The sequence below is a fragment of the Salmo trutta genome, chromosome 31 (genome assembly GCF_901001165.1).
Source record: "Salmo trutta chromosome 31, fSalTru1.1, whole genome shotgun sequence".
NCBI lineage: Eukaryota > Metazoa > Chordata > Actinopteri > Salmoniformes > Salmonidae > Salmo > Salmo trutta.
This window is the reverse complement of record NC_042987.1, coordinates 14,738,384-14,763,552: the sequence shown is the minus strand read 5'-3', so window position 1 is coordinate 14,763,552 and position 25,169 is coordinate 14,738,384. Positions and strand designations below refer to the sequence as shown.

General features: G+C 42.4%; 1 protein-coding gene and 1 long non-coding RNA gene across 4 annotated transcripts; one reads left to right on the top strand and one right to left on the bottom strand.

Moving 5' to 3' along the window:
* Window positions 1–1,447: 1,447 nt before the first annotated feature.
* On the top strand, window positions 1,448–19,388 carry mapre2 (microtubule-associated protein, RP/EB family, member 2). 3 transcript variants are annotated; one of them, XM_029725387.1, is made up of 8 exons: window positions 12,591–12,846; window positions 14,685–14,812; window positions 15,455–15,600; window positions 16,084–16,303; window positions 16,823–16,980; window positions 17,416–17,574; window positions 17,870–17,992; window positions 18,081–19,388. In XM_029725387.1, exons 1-7 carry the CDS (start codon window positions 12,725–12,727, stop codon window positions 17,948–17,950), a joined length of 1,014 nt encoding a protein of 337 aa, XP_029581247.1. In that variant the 5' UTR covers window positions 12,591–12,724; the 3' UTR covers window positions 17,951–17,992; window positions 18,081–19,388. The 3 variants fall into 3 exon arrangements, with proteins under 3 accessions (XP_029581248.1, XP_029581247.1, XP_029581246.1); XM_029725388.1 differs by lacking the exon at window positions 12,591–12,846 and adding an exon at window positions 1,448–1,507 and having other exon boundaries at window positions 17,870–19,388; XM_029725386.1 differs by having other exon boundaries at window positions 17,870–19,388.
* Window positions 19,389–23,016: 3,628 nt separating this feature from the next.
* LOC115169243 (uncharacterized) lies at window positions 23,017–24,371 on the bottom strand. The gene is made up of 4 exons (XR_003870819.1): window positions 24,174–24,371; window positions 23,695–23,925; window positions 23,408–23,577; window positions 23,017–23,332 (listed from the first exon to the last, which is right to left on the bottom strand). It is a non-coding gene; the product is annotated as an uncharacterized LOC115169243 (long non-coding RNA).
* Window positions 24,372–25,169: the final 798 nt, after the last annotated feature.

The window sequence follows — 25,169 nt, the reverse complement described above, 5'->3', positions numbered from 1 at the left end:
TCATTGTTTGTTTTTTGAGTGCCTGCACAGACATTGCTACACACGCTGTGATGATATATACCTGAGTACCTCAACGGCCCGTCTCCTAGACACATATTAAGCCTAAGGATTGAAAAGGACTAAAAAGCGTTCTTAATGGAGATTATCCATTGAGCTTAATCTGTGTCTGGGAAACAGGCACCAAGAGCAGGGGTAGAACTTTTTTTCCCCCCCTCCTTCTAAAACCAAAGTTGCACCCCTGACCAAGAGTATACACTTTTGCAAATGACACACTATGATTGACCAATATCTGAGAGATTTTCTGTGCCACTTTATATAATTGCTGGGTGCTAAGAAATTCCAAGGGATATATTTTTTTATGATTAGAGAAGTCTATATGGTATTCCTAGCCTCACAAGATACATTTAAACAAACACATGACATTTGTTTGGATTTAGAGCTTAATTGAGCAAATGTGGAAACTAAATATACTTATCATATCCAATTTGGAATAGGAATCTTGAAGGTTAATCCCTTCATTTGAAGTACAAGATGCATAGTTGCGTAATTTAAAATAAATATAAAATATAAAACATGAAGCATTAAGAAATGAAATAACATATTGCATTCTCTGTAAACATTGTGTTATTGTATGATAGTAAAATAAATGCGCGCATGCATTATTTATCATGTACAAAACAAGGAGAGAGGGAGAGGCACTTTAGCGCTTAGGTTACTTCGATGCCCACATACAGCTGTCCCAATGAGCAACGCATCAAGTTATGACAGATCGAAATCACACCAGATCAAGCCAATCAACTTCAGCAACGCTTGTCGAAGAAAAGATGTGTCAGTTGTCGGCGTCATCAGCGTCTACAATCGGTAGATTCGATTATGCTGAGCCGCGTGACACCGGTCTATGGCCCATGACGTGACCGGGCAAAAGCGGTGAGGGAGGAGAACAATTTTCAAATCGAACAGTAATCTCTGAGGCTGTGCTGCTGGGTCATGTTGTCTACGAGGCATCTTGGTGCATTGTCCAGAAACATACAACATCTATTTTCCGAATTTTCAAACTAGTTTTCATTGGGAAGGCAGATAAAGTGTTTTTTATCAAAAGCAATCACTTTTGCATGTGAATCCTACTCATTACTCCCAGTGCTTAATTAAATTGCTTTGTTTTGAGCTGATTTCACCCTGACCTTTTTGTTCAAGACAACTGGGAACTCGAGAAAAAACTCTGACTGGGAAAAATCGTTTTAAAACGGTCATCCAACTTGGAATTCCAAGTCGGAAAATCTAGCATCTTTTTTTCTAGAGCTCCCACTTTCTGGCCTGAAGATCACTGACATCATGATTTGACCTCTTTTTTTCCTGACTTCCGATCAACTTTCACCCGTTGCAAAACACTGATACACGGGAACCCGGGCCAGATTAATCGAATCCCTTCATTGAATGGAAAGAGGTGGGGTGACTCGAAAATATAGCATTTTTTTTATACGGAGTAACCTGGGATCTGAGTTCACTGGTGAGTCAAAGATCTACGGTTGCAATGTGTGATAAAAAATATATTCATAATAATAAACGTGTGGAATATGTTTCAAGACATGTATGGGCCGTACACTTCAGTGTTATGTTTTTGAATTATACTCGATGTAATGTGGTAAATATCTTGGCAACCAGTTTCTGTCAAAGTGGGTTTGTAATTATTGCTACCTGGTTAGCTAGTCCAGTGTACAGTACAATAGCAAAGATGGTGTATAAATGAAGATGTCCCACTCTGGCCGTTTACCGTAGAAAAATATGGTCAGTTCCGGTCATCTTAACGGGGCACCAATGCATTAATAAAGCAGCTAAGGTCTGGTCTGCTAGTTAATTGACAGTATATGAACCAGAAAGAATTAGGCAGTGGGATGTCTCGCTTCCTCTTCCGTCTCTGGTGCTAGCTACCGGAGCCGATGTTGACTAATTATGCCTTGATTAGCTAGCTAACTAGCTAGCATGCTAACTGTTTGGTTTGACAGCTGGCCAACTAGCTAGCAAGTTTCAGTCACTACTCCACTTTCACTTTGGTCTGTGTGTCGATTTCACAATTGACACATATGCACATTTTAAACCACTGTGCGCGGGACAAGGGACTGCACGTTTGTAGCCAAAACTATCTTGCTAAAGGTGCAAGAATGTCAAACTTGGATACCGAAAACCAAGCAAAAGCTTGTAAAAATGACGTTAAACTATTAAGTTCATTGCAAGTCTCAGCCACCAGAGACATATCCTAATTGTACTGTTGCTCGGGTTTAACACATTGAACAGCATGACACCACAATGGTACAGTGCTAATCAATGCTGCAGTTCAGTTGCAGCCAGCAAGGTGGCCCAGACAGCTGATGCCTCAAAGCAACTGCTAAAAAATGCATGTTGAGATCTGAAATTCTCAGTTCAACTTGGCATTTTTGCCTTATGGCATGATTTCTGCAGTCATTATGTTTGCATGGAGAACACCTATGTGGTAAATCATAATAATTCCATGCAATCTCTTTGGACATTTGTGCACTGACTGACTGAATAGTTCACTGTGTTGTAGTTTACCAAAAATAAACAGTGTGTGCACTGTCAGAAGATTACAATTTAGGCTGGCTTCTATTTCATTCCAATTGTGTATATATAAAAACAAAACAAGTTTAAATTCATTGTTCAGAGATGATTGAAAGATCCATTCTATATTCACACACTGAAGTATGTCAATTATGTATAGGGTTGCAAAAGGGAGGGTATATTACTGGAAACTTTAGTAGTTTACTAGTAAACTAAAGTACACTACATGACCAAAAGTATGTGGACACCAGCTCATCGAACATCTCATTCCAAAATCATGGGCATTAAAATGGAGTTGGTTCCCTCTTTTCTGCTATAACAGCCTTCACGATTCTGGGAAGGCTTTCCACTAGATGTTGGAACATTGCTGCAGGGACTTGCTTCCATTCAGCCACGAGCATTAGTGAGGTTGGGCACTGACGTTGGGCGATTATGCCAGGCTCGCAGTCGGCGATCCAATTCATCCCAAAGGTGTTCGATAGGGTTGAGGTCAGGGCTCTGTGCAGGCCAGTCAAGCTCTTCCACACCGATCTCAACAAACCGTTCTGTATGGACCTCGCTTTGTGCATGGGGCATTGTCATGCTGAAATAGGAAAAGGCCTTTACCAAACTGTTGCCACAACGTTGGAAGGACAGAATCGTCTAAAATGTTATTTTATGCTGTAGCGTTAAAATTTCCCTTCACTGGAACTAAGGGGCCTAGTCCGAACCATGAAAAACAGCCCCAGACTATTATTCCTCCTCTACCAAACTTTACTGTTTTCACTATGCATTCAGGCAGGTAGCGTTCTCCTGGCATCTGCCAAACGCAGATTAGTCCATCAGAATGCCAAATGGTGAAGCGTGATTCATCACTCGAAAGAACGCTTTTCCACTGCTCCAGAGTTCAATGGTGATGAGCTTTACACCAGCCGACGCTTGGCATTGCGCATGGTGATCTTAGGCTTGTGTGTGGCTGCTCGGCCATGGAAACCCATTTCATGAAGCTTCCGACAAACATTTCTTGTGCTGACGTTGCTTCCAGAGGCAGTTTGGAACTCTGTAGTGAGTGTTGCAACCGAAGACAGGCGTTTTTTACACACTACGTGCTTCAGCACTTCTGTCAGCTTGTGTGGCCTACCACTTCGCAGCTGAGCCTTTTTTGCTCCCAGATGTTCCCACTTCACAATAACAGCACTTACAGTTGACTGGGGTAGCTCTAGCAAGGCAGAAATTTGATGAACTGACTTGTTGGAAAGGTGACATCCCATGACGGTGCCACGTTGAAAGTCACTGAGCTCTTCAGTAAGGCCATTCTACTGCCAATGTTTGTCTATGGAGATTGCATGGCTGTGTGCTTGATTTTATACACCTGTCAGCAACGGATGTGGCTGAAATAGCTGAATCCACTCATTTGAAGGGGTGTCCACATACAATATATATACAAAGGTATCTCTGGCACTCTGTATGGCCTTAACATGTGAAAAATATAAAATAATCAAATAAGATAATAAAAACATTTGGACAAACCTGTAAAATATTATCCTAAATATAAACCAACTTAGTGAATACCATTGGTGTTTAATATGAGGGTTTCAGCATGAAATATTCTTCATTTTTTTCACACACTTATTTATTTTGCTATGTTAAAGGTCCAATGCAGTCATTTTTATCTCAATATCAAATAATTTCTGGGTAACAATTGAGTAACTTACTCTGATTGTTTTCAATTAAAATGGTTAAAAAGAAACCAAAATATCATGTTTTTTTTCAGGAGGGTAGTTGGCGCCTGCACGTTGCAGCTATCTAGGCAAGCTATATGTAGGCCTACACAGCATAAAAAAACTGAAAACACGCCTCCCGATTGGTGCAGCGGTCTAAAGCGGGGCAGCGGTCTAAGGCACTGCATCGCAGTGCTAGAGGCGTCACTACAGACCTGGGTTCGATTCCGGGCTGTGTCGCAGTCGGCCGCAACCGGGAGACCCACGGCGCACAATTGGCCCAGCGTTAGAGGAGGTTTTGGCCGGCTGGGATGTCGTTGTCCCATCGCACTCTAGTGACTCGTTGTGGAAGGCCGGGCGCCTGCACGTTGACTCGTGTCGCCAGTTGTACGCTGTTTCCTCGGACACATTGGTGTGTTGGCTTCCGGGTTAAGCGAGCTGTGTGTCAAGAAGCAGTGCGGCTTGGCAGGGTCGTGTTTCGGAGGACGCATGGCTCTTGACCTTTGCCTCTCCCGAGTCCATACCGGAATTGCAGCGATGGGACAAGACTGTAACTACCAATTGGATATCACAATAAAAAGTACAAGGAAGACACAGTCAGGCTGTCAATAGCAAACATTGGCTATTGTTGGGAGGCAGAGTTATTTTTTCAGCAACTCTGGCTATATGACAGCATAAAGCTTTCATCATCACACAAAACGCTGATAGATTTGCCCCAATGCAATGTGTAGACTGCATCTTGCTTGTTCTATGGCAATATTCATTAGAACTAGAGGTCGACCGATTAATCGGAATGGGCAATTAATTAGGGCCGATTTCAAGTTTTCATAACAATCGGAAATCGGTATTTTGGACGACGATTTGGCCGAATTATTTTTTGTTGTTGTTATTTAAAAAAAATAAAAATAAAAAAAAATATATATATATATATATATATATATATATTTTTTTTTTATTTACACCTATATTTAAATAGGCAAGTCAATTAAGAACACATTATTTTCAATGACGGCCTAGGAACAGTGGGTTAACTGCCTTGTTCAGGGGCAGAACGACAGATTTTTACCTTGTCAGCTCGGGGATTCAATCTTGCAACCTTACGGTTAGCTAGTCCAACGCTCTAACCACCTGCTTTACATTGCACTCCACGAGGAGCCTGCCTGTTACGCGAATGCAGTAAGAAGCCAAGGTAAGTTGCTAGCTAGCATTAAACTTATCTTATAAAAAACAATTAATCAATCATAATCAACATGGTTGATATTACTAGTTTATCTAGCCTGTCCTGCGTTGCATATAATCGCTTAGGTACACGTTGCTCCAACGTGTACCTAACCATAAACATCAATGCCTTTCTTAAAATCAATACACAAGTATATATTTTTAAACCTGCATATTTAGCTAATATTACCTGCTAACATGAATTTCTTTTAACTAGGGAACATGTGTCACTTCTCTTGCAACAGAGTCAGGGTATATGCAGCAGTTTGGGCCGCCTGGCTCGTTGCGAACAGTGAAGACTCTTTCTTGCTAACAAAGACAGCCGACTTCGCCAAATGGGGGATGATTTAACAAAAGCGCATTTGCGAAAAAAGCACAATCGTTGCACGACTGTACCTAACCATAAACATCAATGCCTTTCTTAAAATCAATACACAGAAGTATATATTTTTAAACCTGCATATTTAGCTAAAAGAAATCCAGGTTAGCAGGCAATATTAACCAGGTGAAATTGTGTCACTTCTCTTGCGTTCATTGCACGCAGAGTCAGGGTATATGCAACAGTTTGGGCCGCCTGGCTTGTTGCGAACTAATTTGCCAGAATTTTACGTAATTATGACATAACATTGAAGGTTGTGCAATGTAACAGGAATATTTAGACTTATGGATGCCACCCGTTAGATAAAATACGGAACGGTTCCGTATTTCACTGAAAGAATGAACGTGATAGTTTCCAGATTCGACCATATTAATGACCAAAGGCTCGTGTTTCTGTGTGTTTATTATATTATAATTAAGTCTATGATTTGATAGAGCAGTCTGACTGAGCGATGGTAGGCACCAGCAGGCTCGTAAGCATTCATTCAAACAGCACTTTCGTGCGTTTTGCCAGCAGCTCTTCGCAATGCTTCAAGTATTGCGCTGTTTATGACTTCAAGCCTATCAATTCCCGAGATTAGGCTGGTGTAACCCATGTGAAATGGCTAGCTAGTTAGCGGGGTGCGCGCTAATAGCGTTTCAAACGTCACTTGCTCTGAATGGGTAACGCTGCTTCGAGGGTGGCTGTTGTCGATGTGTTCCTGGTTCGAGCCCAGGTAGGAGCGAGGAGAGGGACGGAAGCTATACTGTTACACTGGCAATACTAAAGTGCCTATAAGAACATCCAATAGTCAAAGGTAAATGAAATACAAATCGTATAGAGAGAAATAGTCCTATAATTCCTATAATAACTACAACCTAAAACATCTTACCTGGGAATATTGAAGACTCATGTTAAAAGGAACCACCAGCTTTCATATGTTCTCATGTTCTGAGCAAGGCACTTAAACGTTAGCTTTCTTACATGGCACATATTGCACTTTTACTTTCTTCTCCAACACTTTGTTTTTGCATTATTTAAACAAAATTGAACATGTTTCATTATTTATTTGAGGCTAAATTGATTTTATTGATGTATTATATTAAGTTAAAAGAAGTGTTCATTCAGTATTGTTGGAATTGTCATTATTACAAATAAATAAATAAATGTAAAAAATCGGCCGATTAATCGGCATCGGGGGTTTTGTTCCTCCAATAATCGGTATCGGCGTTGAAAAATCATAATTGGTCGACCTCTAGTTAGAACAGACCAAAAATGACTACAATTGCAATAGATTGCCATATATTACCTGTTAATGACCTAAATTACCATAGATTCCGGTAATTTTAGTAAATTGCTGGTAGCTTTGCAACCCTAACTCTGCATGTCAATAATCGTTGGAATGGTTGGAATGTCTGACACTGGGAGAATCTGTCGGGATTCACAGGAATCAGTCAACTGGCAACCAGAGGTTACTGGCATCACTTTCTCAGGTGCAACCTACAACTATTGTGTCCTTGAGCAAGGCAGGTCTTTACCCGCCCAGCCTAACCAGGTGCTGCCCTACAGCTGACCCTTTACAGCTCCCAGCCTGTCATGTGGCGTGTCAGTGGGGCAAGTGCGGCCCGCTATGTACAGTGCATTCAGAAAGTATTCAGACCCCTTTTAAATAGTTTTTTCACCTCATTAATCTACACACAATACCCCATAATGACAAAGCAAAACCAGGTTTTTAGACATTTTTTTCTAATTTATTACAAATAAAAGACAGAAATATCACATTTACATAAGTATTCAGACGCTTTACTCAGTACTTTGCTGAAGCACCTTTGGCAGCGATTACAGCCTCGAGTCATCTTGGGTATGACGTTACAAGCTTGGCACACCTGTATTTGGGGAGTTTCTCCCATTCTTCTCTGCAGATCCTCTCAAGCTCTGTCAGGTTGGATGGTGAGCGTCGCTGCACAGCTATTTTCAAGTCTCACGAGAGATGTTAGATCGGGTTCAAGTTCGGGCTCTGGCTGGGCCACTCAAGGACATTCAGAGACTTGTCCCGAAGCCACTCCTGCATTGACTTGGCTGTGTGCTTACGGTTGTTGTCCTGTTAGAAGGTGAACCTTCACCCCAGTCTGAGGTCCTGAGTGCTCTGGAGCAGGTTTTCATGAAGGATCTCTCTGTACTTTGCTCTGTTCATCTTTGCCTCAATCCTGACTAGTCTCCCAGTCCCTGCCGCTGAAAAAAATCCCCACAGCATGATGCTGCCACCACCATGCTTCACCGTAGGAATGGTGCCAGGTTTCCTCCAGAAGTGGCCAAAGAGTTAAATCTTGGTTTCATCAGACCAGAGAATCCTGTTTCTCATGGTCTGAGAGGCCTTTAAGTGCCTTTTGGCAAACTCCAAGTGGGCTGTCATATGCCTTTCAATGAGGAGTGGCTTCTGTCTGGCCACTCTACCTGATTGGTGGAGTGCTGCAGAGATGGTTGTCCTTCTGGAAGGTTCTCCCATCTCCACAGATGAACTCTGGAGCTCTGTCAGAGTGACCATCGGGTTCTTGGTCACCTTTAAACTAGGAAAAGAGACTCTTAATCTTAGACTTGGGACCACAACGCCACTCCACTGAATAGCAGGCTAATGATTGCTTTGCAATGCTTGCAGTTAGCCACTGAATCCTTCCAAACCACTCATTGTTGAATTTGCGATTTCCTACTTGTTGTTTTAATGTTTATGTCCAATGGCCCAGGAGCACCGATACATTTTATCTATAATTTCTCTTCATTTTTTCTCTTCATATGACAAGGATTTGAAAGGATTTGCCAGTAGATTGTCGACTTGATTCATGATGATGTCTGCGAGCTAAGATTTTGAAAGTGTGATGTTGACATGATCAGTCCAATCAAAGCTACTGTAGATATAACGTGATTTGACGTCATTCTATCTGTGGCCAATGACCTTGAGCCTTCTTGGATGGGCACTTCCAATGTAACTATGGTAGCACTCAAGGGGCTTGAATTTTCGAGCTCTACCCATAGTGTCCCCATTAGTGACAGAACACTGACCCAATCAAGGCGCAACGCTCAGTATTTTACGCTGGCTTGCCCCACCACCACACAAAGCACTGAGCTAGGCTGAAACACCTGCATTTTGGAGCCTCCTTACTCATCGATCACACCGACAGTGTCATTGCACAAAATAGTACGCAGCATCGTCTGAACATGTAGACAACAAAAGTTCAACATTCACCTTCTGCTACCATTTCTGTCAAGCCGTCTACGCATACAGTTTGACGCATACGTTCGATAAATCCAACGTTTGCACCACTAGGCAAGCGCAGCGTTTCATTGGAAATTAATGTCATTCTGGTGTACCAAAATGCAATGACGCTGTTGGTGTGATCGAAGCGTTACTCAAGAAAACAAAAAAGAGACCATGTTTGTATGCGGCTTTATTAACTTAATGATATCTATATTTTTTACATTGTTTGCAAACTGATATGTGACACGTATTAATGCCAAAATAACATGCAAAACAGGCAAGCCTAAAAAAAAATATGATTTTGTATTTTTTTTTATGTGGGGCTCAAAACAGGTGAATGACGAGTCGCCACTGAGCACAATAGATGCATAATCTTATAATTTAGTCAGGTCATTTAAATATCTACAAGTAGACCAGCTATTGAAGCAGAGACACAAAATAAAGAAAACATTTTAGCGTATGAGTGAGAAAGTGGCCATATGCCCCACGCTCCTCTCAATTTACATCAACAACATAGCTCTGGCAGTAGGAAGCTCTCTCATCCATTTATGTGCAGATGATACAGTATTATACTCAACTGGCCCCTCTCCGGATTTTATGTTAAACACTCTACAACAAAGCTTTCTTAGTGTCCAACAAGCTTTCTCTGCCGTTAATTAACTTCTTACATCTAGGCGTTCCGCTAGTGGAACCCCTAGCCAACAGCCAATGGGATCGCTTGGCGCGAAATACAAAAACAACTAAAATACCACAATAAAATTTTCTCAAACATACGACTATTTTACACCATTTTAAAGATACACTTCTCCTGAATCCAACCACGTTGTCCGATTTCAAAAAGGCTTTACAGCGAAAGCAAAACATTAAATTATGTTAGGATACCACCATAGCAAAAAAACAACAACACAGCCATTTTCCTAGCAATGACAGCCATTTTCCAAGCAAGGGTAGCCGTCCAAAAGCAAAACCAGCTAAAAATATGCACTAACCTTTGACAATCTTCATCAGATGACACTCCTAGGACATTATGTTAGACAATACATGCATTTTTTGTTCCATCAAGTTCATATTTATATCCAAAAAACCCATATTACATTGGCACGTGACGTTCAGAAAATGTATTCATCCCAAAATTTCCGGTGAATGTGCACCATAATTTACAGAAATACTCATCATAAACGTTGACAAAATATATATCAATTAATTAAAGAAGTATAGATGAACTATTCCTTTATGCAAACGCTTTGTCAGATTTCAAAATAACTTTATGGAGAAAGCACATTGTTCAATATTCTGAGTACTGAGCCCCAAGCTATTCAGTTAGCCGTACAGCCACGGCATCCACAAAACGCTGAAATATGTTAAAAATATTATCTTACCTTTGCTGATCTTCGGCTGAATGCACACGGAAGGTCTCCCACTTCCACAAGAAATGTTCATTTGTTCGATAAAGTCCATCATTTATGTCGAAATAAATCTGTTTTGATGGCGCGTCCAGATCACCATTCCAAAATGCATCTATCCACCGTCGACGAAAAGTTATAAAAGTTCCCTCAGCGTTTGTAGAAACATGTCAAACCATGTTCACAATCAATCTTTAGGGTGTTTTTAACGTAGAATTTTGATAATATTCCAACCGGACAATAGCAGATTCATCACAGAAGAAAAATAAAAAGGGCTAGCCCTGCGTGAGTGCGCACGAGGTAAGTCAATGACACCAGGTTGACCACTTACTGTTCCGGGTATTATTCAATCAAATTGCATTGTAGAAGCCTCAAACAAGGTTCTAATGACGGTTGACATCTAGTGGAAGCCTTAGGAAGTGCAATATGACATCACAGACACTGTAGTTTAGATAGGACATGAAATGAAATGACTACAACCATGTGAGGTCAAACTTCCTGGTTGGATTTTTCTCAGGTTTTTGCCTGCCATATGAGTTCTGTTATACTCACAGACATCATTCAAACAGTTTTAGAAACGTCAGAGTGTTTTCTATCCAAATCTACTAATATGCATATCCTACCTTCTGAGTCTGAGTAGGAGGCAGTTTAATTTGGGTACGTTTTTCATCCGGCCGTGAAAATACTGCCCCCTATACTCAACATTAACCTTGTTCTGAACACCTCCAAAACAAAGGTCATGTGGTTTGGTAAGAAGAATGCCCCTCTCCCCACAGGAGTGATTACTACCTCTGATGGTTTAGAGCTTGAGGTAGTCAAGCACTAAAGTTTGAGTGTTTGGCTAGACGGTACACTGTCCTTCTCAGCACATATCAAAGCTGAAGGCTAAATGTTTTTTTAAGATATTTTAAATGTAAGCTTTATTTAATAACTAGGCAAGTCATTTAAGAACAAATTCATATTTACAATGACGGCCTACCAAGGAACAGTGGATTAACTGCCTTGTTCAGGGGCAGAACAACAGATTACCTTGTCAGCTCGGGGATTCGACCCAGCAACCTTTTGGTTATTGGCCCAACGCTCTAATCACTAGGCTACCTGCCACCCCTTAAGTTAAATCTAGAATTGGTTTCCTCTATCGTAATCGCTCCTCTTTCACCCCAGCTGCCAAACTAACCCTGATTCAGATGACCATCCTACCCATGCTAGATTACGGAGACGTAATTTATAGATCGGCAGGTAAGAGTGCTCTCGAGCGGCTAGATGTTCTTACCATTCGGCCATCAGATTTGCCACCATTGCTCCTTATAGGACACATCACTGCACTCTACTCCTCTGTAAACTGGTCATCTCTGTATACCCTTCGCAAGACCCACTGGTTGATGCTTATTTAGAAAACCCTCTTAGGCCTCACTCCCCCCTATCTTTGATATCTACTTCAGCCCTCATCCTCCACATATAACACCCATTCTGCCAATCACATTCTGTTAAAAGTCCCCAAAGCACACACATCCCTGGGTCGCTCCTCTTTTCAGTTCACTGCAGCTAGCGACTGGGACGAGCTGCAACAAACACTCAAACACCAAAACACTCAAATTCAAAGACTCATTCAAGGACACTCTTACTGACAGTTGTGGCTGCTTTGCGTGATGTATTGTTGTCTCTACCTTCTTGCCCTTTGTGCTGCTGTCTGTGCCCAATAATGTTTGTGCCATGTTTTGTGCTGCTGCCATATTGTGTTGCTACCACGTTGTTGTCATGTTGTGTTACTACCATGCTATGTTGTCGTCTTAGGCCTCTCTTTATCTAGTGTTGTCTCTCTTGTGTGATGTGTGTTTTGTCCTATATTTTTATTTAATTTATTTATATTTTTAATCCTAGCCCCCGTCCAGCATGAGGCCTTTTGGTAGGCCGTCATTAGTTAATGTATATGTGTGTGTGTGTGTGTATATGTATGTGTATATATATATATATATATATATATATATATATATACGCTACGTCCCTTCGTTTTCTATTCGCGGAATTCGCCGTCCGCTGTCCAAGAAGCGCGCCCCCATCACCAGTCACGTGGTTTGTTAGGGTGCACCTACGTCACCAGAGTCAGATTTGTGAAGAATAAGCAGACAGGAGAACGAGCCCGAGGTGCGGCACTTTATATCGCATCGTCCTTTCATAGAGAGAGAACAGATCATCTGTTCAATATTTTAGAGACCCGATGCCTGGTCCCACCCAAGCACTGTCCCCAAATGGAGAGAATAACAACGACATCATCCCAACGGACGGATCCAACTGCATTCCTTACAGAAAAAATACAGTGCGAGGAGAGCGCGCCTACAGGTAAATCAGTGCAAATGCCGCATTTGGCGTGGCTTCATAGCAAGGCTTTGAGCAATAATAAGGTTGCTGCAAAACTCTGAACATTTGTTTCACGAGCATTGGATTTTTTCACGCCATCGGCTCGCCCCTTTTCAATTCTGTTACAATGTATCAGCACGTCCAAAACATTGGATGTATTTCCTTCTTGGTGACTGTTTCTTGACCATGGCGTAAATTGTCTTGAGGAGGCCCCTGCAAGTTCACAATAATACCAAAGCGAAATCGGTGACATTTAAACATAAAATAACACACATTGTCTGGCCAGTTGGAAATGGGACCGTTGTGGGAAAAAACTATCAAGTTAGCTTGCTTCATTGTCAAATACAGTCACTGTCTTGACTGTGACGATAGCAATAGCTGCTAGAATATTCTTGTTGGCCGTACGCTACCTAATCGTGTGTTCTGGGAAAAGGGGCACCGTTACTGTTTTAGCTATTCCGTTTATTTTATGACATGGTTTTAAACCCAGTCTGTTCAAATTATAAACTCGTTTGTTCGGGTCAAGTAGAGCCAATGAGCTAACAAAGCTAGCAGTACATCCGCTTTGTTGACACGAGAACGGCTGTCCGATTTTCTGTCTCAGTGCGCAATCAATGAAAGAGGATAGTTGGAAACCGAAACTCCAGTCCATATCTTGTCAGTTTTTGCCATTCATGTTTAGGGTTTAGCTGTTCGGATGTTGACTGTGCGCTTGATGTAATTGTAGCCTAACGGTAGCTGTTACCATAATTGTATCAAATGGAAATGTATTGTCCGTCGCCTTATAGCCAGCCCTCCGTATCAGTGACAAACAATTTAAACTAATTAGCTGAACGTTTGCATTTGGAGTGGTGGAGCGATAGATAGTGGTTCATATGTCCTAAGCACCAGGCCCGTTATTTTTTAGGATACACATTTGAGAATATATGTTGCAACAGCAATTCAGGTCTTACATTTTGACATTATACGCTCCAGCCTGCCTCATCATTAGAATGAAAATATTCCAAATACCAAAGCTGAAAAACGTATTTTTTTTGCTGCACTTTACAAGGCTTTTGCGTATTGTAGGCTACACTTAGACCGTTTTTGCATTTACTGTGAAGGGTGATCAACAGTTTCAAACATTTGTTTGCAGTCATCACTTTCATGTCACTTTGCTCTGTTGATGTTTCTGAAGATAACATCTCAACTCTTCATTATGAAAATGGATGAGAATAAACCAAAAAACTCAGTCTGCTCCTCCTCATCCCATATAGATGTTCTGCTACACCCATTCTCAAACTCCTGTTATGAGTGTGTTTACAAGAGTCGATAGTCTGTATACATTTCAGCTAAATTGGGTATCTCGATCTTATAACCGCATTACTAACATGTTATTACGCTACTGGACCTAACATGGGATATGCATGGAGATAAATTGTAATAGATGTTAAGCAATTTGACAGTGGAAATGGGTTGGAATGAAAATCAGCATACCCGCTGATCTCACATAATTTGACTTGAGACCAGTGTGCCTTTATTTCGTTACTAGTAGCTCTGGTTATAGGCCTAAGTTGACTGGCTTGCTGTCGAGTTTCCCCTTGATGGTTTGTATTGTTGTTATCTGCCTTGCTTCATCTTTGCTACCGCATCACTTTACATTTAATGTAAGTAGTTGAAAATGATATGGTGGCTTTTATCTGTTGATCAACAATTGTGTGTACAGAACATGTTGGCTAACCATTCTGTAAAAGAGATCACAAAACAAATCCTTATTTTGAGATTGTTTTGGAGAAAGTGAATTGTAACTGACTGCTTAGTGCCTTTTCTGTCTTTTGCAGTTGGGGAATGGCGGTCAACGTATATTCTACCTCAATAACCCAGGAGACTATGAGCAGGCATGACATCACTGCCTGGGTTAACGATCTTCTCGGTCTGAACTACACTAAAGTGGAGCAGCTCTCCTCAGGTAAGAATAATTACCCTGTTAACTTTGCCGCAAACGGTTCTTCCTTCCAGACCCAAGGACCTCATTATGGGCTCAGGATATAGGCCTAGCATAGAAAGGGAGATGCAGGAGGAAAGGGAGAGAGATGCAGTATTGGAAGGGAGAGATATGTCCGTGCTTTTCCTCTGTTCCACACTAAGCTTCTGCTAATGACCTGGTAATAGGTATAGTAATGTGTATAGTCAAAGAAACCTGGTGTAAACCTAACCCTGCTCCTAACCTATCCTTGCTCTGACAGAGAAGACGGACAGTGCTATTAATACAACTAGTTTGCGAACTTGCTGTGGCTACCATGCCATGGCTGCCCCAAGTAATCCAATCTCTGCTGAACCACACACAGTCCTGCAGCAAGGTGTGCTAATGGTACTATTTTGAGGTTACCGCTGCTTGCCACTTCCAGCGCTGTCAAGCCTGTTGTGTCTGGTCTGCTGTAGGTAGTGTTGTGCACAGGTTGGCTAATAGCAGTGCTGTGAGACATTTCGATCAAGCGTATGCCTGAAAAATAAAATTTGTTCATTATCATTAGTTTCAAACCTGTATCAGAAGAGAAACAAATTGTAGTTTTGTGTCTTCTGACGTGGTTTTGTTTTCATTCACTTGTAGGAGCGGCCTACTGCCAGTTCATGGATTTGCTCTTCCCTGGCTGCGTCAGTCTTAAGAAGGTTAAGTTCCAAGCTAAATTCGAGCACGAGTACATTCACAACTTCAAGCTGCTGCAGGCCTCCTTCAAGAGAATGAATGTGGACAAGGTGAGAGACTGAGGCTGAGTGAGTAGTGTCCTGACGGGACCTACTGTAGCTACTTTAACAGTTTACCATTAGATAGGGCTTTTATTTAGTTACTATGGCTAGTCCAGGCTATATTTGATTGAACAAACACACACACACACACACTCACTTTGCTCCTAAAAAACATTTTTAAATGAATGTGTCATATCACGCGAAGTGCAGATTATTAAACTGAGCCTCCCTGTGGCTCAGTTGGTAGAGCATGGTGTTTGCAATGCCAGCATGGTGTGTGCAACGCCAGGGTTGTGGGTTCGATTCCCACGGGGGGCCAGTACAAAAAAAAATGCATGAAATGAAATGTATGCATTCACTACTGTTCAATGAAATGTATGCATTCACTACTGTTCGCTACTGCTCTGGATAAGAGCGTCTGCTAAATGACTAAAATGTAAACAAGTACCCCAATTTTTTATTCTTGATCATTTCTTTCCACTTCTCTATAAGATTATTCCTGTGGAAAAGCTGGTGAAAGCTAGATTTCAGGACAACCTTGACTTCATCCAGTGGTTCAAGAGGTTCTTTGATGCCAACTACGACGGTAAAGATTATGACCCACTTCAGGCCAGACAGGGTCAGGATGCCATCCCCCCACCTGACCCCGGTGAGCAGATCTTCAACCTGCCAAAGAAGTCTCAACACCACGCAGCCAGCTCCCCCACTGCAGGTAAGAAGACCAGCCGCCTGAGGGGTATAATACAAAGCAGGATCAGTGAGTTAGCCAGTTTCCTTGCCTAAATATTCTGAAATAACAGTTTATTTTTGAGAAAGATAAACTTGAAATGGGTATGGTCTAATTGACTTGACAACCAAAAACAAAGTGTAGCTTTCTTAATAAACCAGAACATTTGTAGTTCATTCTGGTAAGTTAGCTGGCCAGGAGTTTTGAAGTAGGTGGTACTGATGAGTAAGGTGGGGGGGGATGCCTGTAAGGGGGCTCTGTCCCCCTTAGACTCAGGTGTTCAAAAATTTCTAATTGCCATTTCCTGCAATCTCGAGCCTTAAATTATAACAAATAAAGTAAAAAAGAGTTTACATAGTGGCGCATCAAGTCCACAAGGTAGTGCAGCGCCCATCTTATATTCTTTTGGAAGAACTCTGCATTGATTGTAGTATACCCCTCTGTACAGCAGACATTGTTTACGTAGATTAGGAAACTGACTGACTAACCTATATTTGTGTTCAGGAGCCACCAGGGCGAGCGCAACAACGCCGAAACAAAACCCTTGCAGCCCCCATCCGTCCTCCAGACCCTCTTCAGCCAAAAGAATCCCAGTTGCAACGACAACTCCGGCCAAAGGAGAGCGGGAACTGGAAGCACAGGTCACATTGCTCAATGACCAGGTAAAAAGCCACTACTACTGCATCATAACAATTTCATACATATAAGTTACTATTACAACGTCATTACAACTTAATATATCTAAGTTGGACTCACTGGTAAGATTAGTAAGAAAGATGTGTATTATTTTTGGCAGAACCAAAATGATAAGAAATTACAAGTTGCCTTGGATGATAATTCCATAATCCTGATTTTACAAGGATTAGATTACCAGAAACATGAAAAGGATCCGAGAAACAAGAAGTTGGGGATCAGATGAGCAGCAGTGTATTACAGCAATAGTTTTATGATGGTGCACGTGACCATTTGGATTTGATTGACAATAGAAAAATCATTAATACTGCAAAAACAGTTTACACACAGACAAATTTGTTGTTTAAAGTCAAATAACAAGATATGAAAGGAATATCAATTTGTCTGTCTTGTTTTGTGTGCAGGTGAACACATTAAAACTTGCACTGGAGGGGGTGGAGAAGGAGAGGGATTTTTACTTTGGAAAGCTGCGGGAGGTGGAAGTGCTGGCACAGGAGCAAGGTCAGGAGAGCGCACAGTTCGTAGAGAGGCTAATGGAGATCCTGTACTCTGCAGACGAACAGGTCAATCGGCTGTTATTTGCTCTTCAGTGATTATTCATAGGAGTTTCCCAAAGGCGATTGGGTGTGGGATGTTGTTGTGCAACATTTGTTTTAGATTCTAGAATGTTCGTACTGGATTGGACAGTAAATGTTTTGCTACTTGTTCTTTTCTAGGGAGATATTTTTGTTGTAATCACAGGCTGTTGTTTGATTAATTGATCAATTGATTTAGGTTACCTAATGCTGTTAATTACTTGAAAAGATCAATGGCGGCTGTTGCCCTAACATTTTGCTATGACCGCTTGTGTCCCCTTAGGAAGGTGCAGGAGAGGGAGAGGACGTGGACCCAGGGGTCCATGAAGAGGAGGTTCCTGATGATCAGCAGGATGAGTACTGACTGCCATCCCTCCATGTCCCCACCACCATGCCCTTTTACTTTGTGAGAACTTTGTTACAAGATTTATTTTTTTGTTTCTTTTTATTACATTTTTTTCCTAATGGTTTGTTTCTTTTTTGTTCTCTTGAAGACTGAGCACATGAAGCAACCTCGTGAAAAGAAGCACGACCCTCGTTTTTTTTTGTTGATATCCCTCAGCCGTTCTGCATTCTGTGTGTTTTGTTGACTGTCGGTGAAATGCTGTGGCTAGGTTGCTGTTATTACATACCGCCAGATGCAGAAAAGCTCAGACCATCACAGAAGTTTCCAAGGCCATTGAAAAAGGGTGAAAAAAAATACGTCATTCAAAATTCTCTATTTGATGAAATTGTAATATGGAGTAGACAGTGTTTTTATCTGACAGCACGTGTTGAGTATGTTGCCAGCCTCGGTCGGTCCCATGATCCATCCATTATGTACGTTGTTTCAAAGTTATTGTTTATTTTAAGACTTGTACATATCAACCATATTAATCATGAGAACGCAATAAGCAAAATCCCTGAAGGGCCGGTAGTAGCTCCTATTTAACCTTCCTCCATATGTTGCACTGTCATTGGACTCTGGAATGGACAATCTGTCCATAGTTTCTCACAATTCACACAATTACAAATTGAATTGCAAGAACAATATTTATTAAAAACTAAGGAGACTTGATTTGGCTCTACGCGATGGGAGGCAGTTCAGTCCATGGGAATCATTACTGAAAAGTAGTAGTAAGTTAGTTAGACAAATTATGACTAGTATGTGACTGTCTTCAGCAATTCAAAGAATTTTGATAATCAGTGCGTACTCAAAAATGCCTTATTTGGTGCTACAGTGACAGAAACAAGGTTGATTCATCAGTATGGCTTCATCATAAGGGAAAGGGAGCACATTTTAGTGTAGAGTAGTATGATCACAATAAACCTTTTTCAACTTCAAGAGCAACTAGCCACCGTCGTATTCAATGGAAGTCGGGTATATTTCAGATGTTTTCATATGACTTTTGAACCACAGGTCTTAGGGAAAGTTGTGAGTCAGTTCACTGAGTAATTTGACACTATATTCCAAGTACGTATATTGTATACCCTTTCTTAATGTTGCATTTATTCTTATTGAACTCGGCAGTGCACCATAATACTGTAGTCATATATTGTGTAAATGAAAAGGAATGTAAACATGAACTGTCAATAATTATAAATAGATCATGTTTTTCTTCTGATGTCCCACTCATTATGCATTCCCCAAAATGTGTTGCATGTTTGCATTTTATTTGTGAATAACTTGACCTGCTTTTTACATATTTAATAAAAAACAACTATGTTAAGTGAGCTGTGTTTTGTATGTTTAACTTGCTATTTAAAACTGTTGAGTTTTGGATGGATTTGCTGTAATAAAACCTTTCACCTTTTCAGTCAAAGCCAGTGTTTCATTACGTTGTCTTATCCATCAAATAATCAACCTTTACTCCCCCTCGCCGACGCTCAACGTCGCCAGTCTACTAACCAGTGGTCCTGGCAACCCATCTATACGCACTCCTGCGTCTCATCAGTCACACCTGGACTTCATTGGTTGTTTCCTTGTCAGACGTTTCTCTACCACAAGTCGAGCCAGCACCCCAGCCCATCCAAGTCTGCCCAAGTCAGCGATGCCCGTTTGTCCCTCCCGGACAAATATGACGGGTCTCCCTCCAAATGCTGTGACTTCCTACTCCAGTGCTCCCTCTATTTCACTCATCATCAGATGGGAGCCCCTGCCACGGAGAGGTCTGAGGTTGCCACGGTTATTTCCCTGCTGACCGGACGGGCGTTGGAGTGGGCTACGGCCATCTGGGAGAGAGGAACCCAGCTCCTCTCCTATGAGGGGTTCATGGCTCTGTTCAGGGGGGTCTTCGACCATCCACCGGAAGGCAGAGAGGGGGGTGAGCTCCTACTGCAACTACGGCAGGATGGCCAGACCATGGCGGAGTATGCACTCACCTTTCAGACAGTGGCAGCATCCAGCGGATGGAATGAGCCGGTGCTCTGCACCCTATTCAGAAGAAGATTGCGCGAAGTGGTCCAGATGGAGTTGACGTACCGAGATGCTAATCTAACCTTGGACACATTCATCGTGATGGCCATCCGTCTGGGTAACCTTCTTCGGGAGCGTCGGCACCTCCATCGCCTCTCTCCCTCCTTCGTTGACCGTCAGAGCCTGAACCCATGAAGGTAGGGGCCACACGTCTCCCCGCGGCTGAGCGATGCCGTCAGAGACAGCTAAGGCTCTGTCCCTATTACGACCGGGAGGGGCATCAGCTTCAACGGTGTCCGGTATGTCCCTAACCGGAATCCACGAGAGCAGAGGGACGGCCCCGTGATCATCCGTCTCCTATGTTAGGCATGAGTTCTCTATCACCTTTTTTAGTATCGATTTCACTCATCTATTGTTTCTATAGCTCTAATGGATTCCGGTGCCGCAGGGAATTTTATTGACCAGGCCCTTGTCTCTCCCTGCACTTCACCTCATACCCGTTCTCCACTCTGTTTCCGGTCCAAGTGTTGGATATGCGATCATTGGGATCCAGTACTATTATGCACGTCACAGCTCCACTCACCCTCACCGTGGGAACCAAGCACCAGGAAAGCCTTTCCTTCCTCATCACTTCCGCACCTGTGCACAAAGTCATCCTTGGCCTCCCGTGGCTCCAACTCCATAATCCCACCATCTCCTGGTCAGAGAGGAGGATTACTGCCTGGGGACCAGGATGTCGGAGGATCAGCTTTCCCGCACCCTGTGGTTCCACGTCAGTGGAGGGACCTGTGAGTGTACGCCAGCCCATCAATCGGTCCTCCCATATTGTTGAACCTGTGTTTTGGGACGTAGATGTGGACATCTGCCAGGCTCTGGAAAGGGATCCCGCTCCTGCCACCTGCCCTACGGAGCGCATCTACGTCCCCACAGGGGTCAGAGATTGGTTGCTGACCTGGGCACACACGGCCCTCACCACTGGACACCCAGGTATCACCCGCACCAGTCAATCCCTTTCTGAGAAATACTGGTGGTCCACTTTGGCGCAGGACGTTGCACACCATGTCTACTCATGCTCAGTATGTACTCAATCTAAATCTCCCTGGCACGCTCCAGCAGGAAGACACCTTCCCCTTCCCGTGCCTCAGTGTCCCTGGTCTCATCTGCCCATTGATTTCGTCACTGATCTCCCCTCCTCTGATGGTTTCACCACCATTTTGGTGATTGTGGACAGATTCTCAAAATCATGCGGTTTCATTTCACTTGCTCTGGTCTTCCTACCGCTGAGGCATTTGATCCAGCAAGTCTTTCAGCACTATGGCCTTCTGGAGGATATGTTCTCTGATCGTGGCCCCCAATTCACATCACGTATAGAAGGCTTTCATGGAGAAGCTGGGGGTCACGGTCAGCCTCACTTCTGGGTACTGGCCTCAATCTAACGCGTCTGGCTCTCGGTCCTGGCAACCGATCTTTACACACTCCTGCATCTTACTCCCTGATTACTTACCCTTTATATAGCACTCTTTTGTTATCAGTTATCAGCCAGACCTTTGATGTAGGAATCAATCAAGAGGTATTGATGACCAAAACATGCTCTGCCTACCTGTGTGCTTACTGAAGGAACTGACTCCGTTTGGGTTGAAAGAGTATAATCTTTATCGTGCTCCTGTTCCTGTCTATTGCATTTAAATAAAAGTAGGGCACTGTAGAGTATACTGAAGTCATTAAAATTACCTTGCCCCAATGAATCCTCTAACATTTGTCAGTTTAGAACCAAGTTACCAGCCGCAGACTCAGAGGTCAGACGGTGGTAGATAAATAGCCTCTTGTTATTCACTTGCTAAGTAATTAAACATCAATAAATCATCAAATATACTGAACAAAAATAAACGCAACATGCAACAATTTCACAGAGTCAGTTCATATAAGGAAATCAGTCAATTGAAATGAATTCATTAGGCCCTATTCTATGGATTTACATGACTGGGAATACAGATATGCATCTGTTGGTCACAAATACCTTAAAAGGTAGGGGCGTGGATCAGAAAACCAGTCAATATATATTGGGGAATACCATTTGCGTCATGCAGAGTGACACATCTCCTTCGCATAGAGTTGATCAGGCTGTTGATTGTGGCCTGTGAATGTTGTCTCACTCCTTTTCAATGGTAATGCAAAGTTGCTGGATATTGGCGGGAATTGGAACACGCTGTTGTACACAGATCCAGAGCATCCCAAACATGCTCAATCTGTGACATGTCTGGTGAGTATGCAGGCCGTGGAACAACTGGAACAATTTCAGCTTCCAGGAATTGTGTAAAGATCCTTGCAATATGGGGCAGTGTATTATCATGCTGAAGGTAGCCTAGTGGTTAGAGCGTTGGACTAATAACCGAAAGGTTGCAAGATCGAATCCCTGAGCTGACAAGGTAAAAATCTATTGTTCTGCCCCTGAACAAGGCAGTTAACCCACTGTTCCTAGGCCGTCATTGAAAATAATTTGTTCTTAACTGAATTGCCTAGTTAAATAAAAAGTACATTTTAAAACATGAGGTGAAGGCAATGGATGAATGGCACGACAATGGGCCTCAGGATCTCGTCAAGGTATTTCTGTACATTCAAATTGCCATCGATAAAATGCAATTGTGTTCGTTGTCTGTAGTTTATGCCTGCTCATACCATAACCCCACCATGGGGCACGCTGTTCACAACTTTCACATCAACAAACCGCTCACCAGCAACAACGCCATACACGTGGTCTGAGGCTGTGAGGCCGGTTGGACGTACTGCAGTGTTTCCTCTGGAAAATGTGTTAGCTGTGGGGGAAAAGTTAGCAGGGGGTGGTTTAAAATATGTATAAGTACTGAAAAGTTTGGTTCTGGTGACTTTTTAAAAGGAAAATAATCTAATAAACCATCTGAAATATAATTTCCACCCACAGAAATTAGCTCAATAACGTATTGGTAAAAGTATTATAGTATACAGGATGCAATTTAAGGTTGAGTGCTGCAGCTATCTAAAGAAACACAACAGAAACCTTTCTGAAATAAAAAAGTTTATTTTGACAAAATGAACAGAGGAACATTTGACTGAACAGGAATTACATTAGAGCCCACTAATTCATGTTCATACCAAAAGGAGGGCTTTGGAAATCTCTTTCCAGGTTCTGACGAAAACCTAGTTCTGACATAGTTTACAGTCTTTGTCAGAGCACTTTATTATTCTGGGTTTTTGGAAAAATATTTCCAACGCCCTCCTGTAATTGAGCTCCTTGATGGGAGGGCCGTTGATGGAGAGCCGCATGCAGGCGGCTAGATGCTCTCCCTGCACTCTGTTCTTTAAGTCTGTTTTGATCTGTAATAACAGAAAGAATGATAAGAGAAGGGAGAGGGACAGGGAGAATCTAATTTCACATTTAAATTATCTTACTGGTTTCATTGAAGAGAAGTCCCTCTCACAATTAACTGAAGACACTGGTATAGTCAGTACGATTGTTGCCAGCTGGCTAAAGCAGGAGTAGAGCTGCCCCCACTCATCAAACTGCGAGGCCAGCTTTGTCATTGTCATCAGCTGGTCCAACCCCTGAAATACATTAAAAACTAAAAAGACGTACAACATTAAAGAAGAGCCAACAGAGTGGTAGTTCAACAGGAAAAGGTTTGGCCAACACTGGCCTAAAATGTTCTCTTCAAAAGATTGTCACACTCATGCCATACCTTGAATGCTCCAACTAGTACATGTTGTTTGTGAGAGTGCCACTCTTGCAGCACAGCAGCCTCTGGCGCTTGCAAGGACTGCCTGGAGAGGAGGGTCAGGTTAAAGGTGTTTATCCTCTCACTAGAGAACGCAGCCTAAGGTCCCAACACACTGAAGGCCCCCAGAATCTCCAGGTGTTGGAACCTACGGTCTAGGCTGTCCTGGAGGCCAACAAGATATGGATCCATGACCTAATTACAGCACAAAACAGAAAATAAATGATTAATAGCTGTTTGTTTTAGTTTATCCAACACACATGATGTAAAAGTTTTTCCTAGCCACTGTGCTTCTACACCTGCATTGCTTGCTGTTTGGGGTTTTAGGCTGGGTTTTTGTACAGCACTTTGAGATATCAGCTGGTGTAAGAAGGGCTATATAAATACATTTGATTTGATGTAACATTGGTTTCATCACAGCATTTGAAAAAAAAATGTTTTACCTCCTCTCTGAACCGAGCCCAGAACTGCTCCCTAGTCTTGGTCTTCTCCACCTGGCCTCTCCCTCTCCTCTCCTCCTCCTTGATGTTGAATGCCCCCAGACCCATTGGGTCATCGAGGTCCTGGTGGAGTTGGCTCAGAAATGACCCTGGGGGCTGGGAATCAGCAGAATTATTTTATGGCAAGCAGTGATGCCATTGTCACAGGGACCTACAACACAAGAGTTATTTTGCTTGAAGTTATTATAATGAAGTGTCAGTAGTTCTTATTAAATATTTCATCGAGTCATGCTGTTAAACTGAGACATTTGCACACGTTTGAACACGAAGATAGAAAATAATGTACCTGCTCTTTTATGGCCAGGAAGTTTACCTCCTCCTTTTGGAATACTTTTGAAAGCCATGTCAGGTGAGGCAGCATGTCCGCCTGCAGGTAAAGTGCTGCCACAAATATGTACAGTTAGAAAGGTTTTTCACTCCACAATGATACATGAATTGACAATACAAAACAGGTTTTAAAAGCCACATTGTGGACCATTCAAATAAGAGTTTTGAGACACTGAAAGCAGTAATAGCAACATAGTACATTAATTTAATTTCGAGTCCACTATAATCTATAATACATGTAGTCCTACCTGCAGGTGGCACAGAAAGCATAGAGGCCCTAAGCAGTTGGTCACCGGTTCACCTCCACCTCCTCAGACTATGCAGCCAACACTGCGCTGAGGTTTCGCTGAAGATTAGCCACGGCCAGGTGCTGGGACAGCCAGCGAACATTCTTCACTTCCTACAAAATACATTTATTTTGAGTGTAGATGCAGTAGGTAAACAAGATGAAACCAGAGTAGCCAAGTGAAGAAATGTGACGCATAATCTTACCTTCACTTTTAAGTACTGAAGGCCCAGGGTCGCTGAAGCAGCTTTTAAGACTTCTGTCTTGTTACTGCTTTTGGCAAATTAACTATGAAGCTGCTGCAGGTGCTCCTTGAAAGTGTCCAT

Excerpts from the sequence above, each read along its gene's own strand:
- mapre2 (XM_029725387.1), top strand. The coding sequence starts at position 12,725 with ATGCCTGGTCCCACCCAAGCACTGTCCCCAAATGGAGAGAATAACAAC. Across the intron at positions 12,847-14,684 it reads CGAGGAGAGCGCGCCTACAG|TTGGGGAATGGCGGTCAACG; the intron begins GTAAATCAGTGC and ends TGTCTTTTGCAG. Across the intron at positions 16,304-16,822 it reads AGCCAGCTCCCCCACTGCAG|GAGCCACCAGGGCGAGCGCA; the intron begins GTAAGAAGACCA and ends ATTTGTGTTCAG.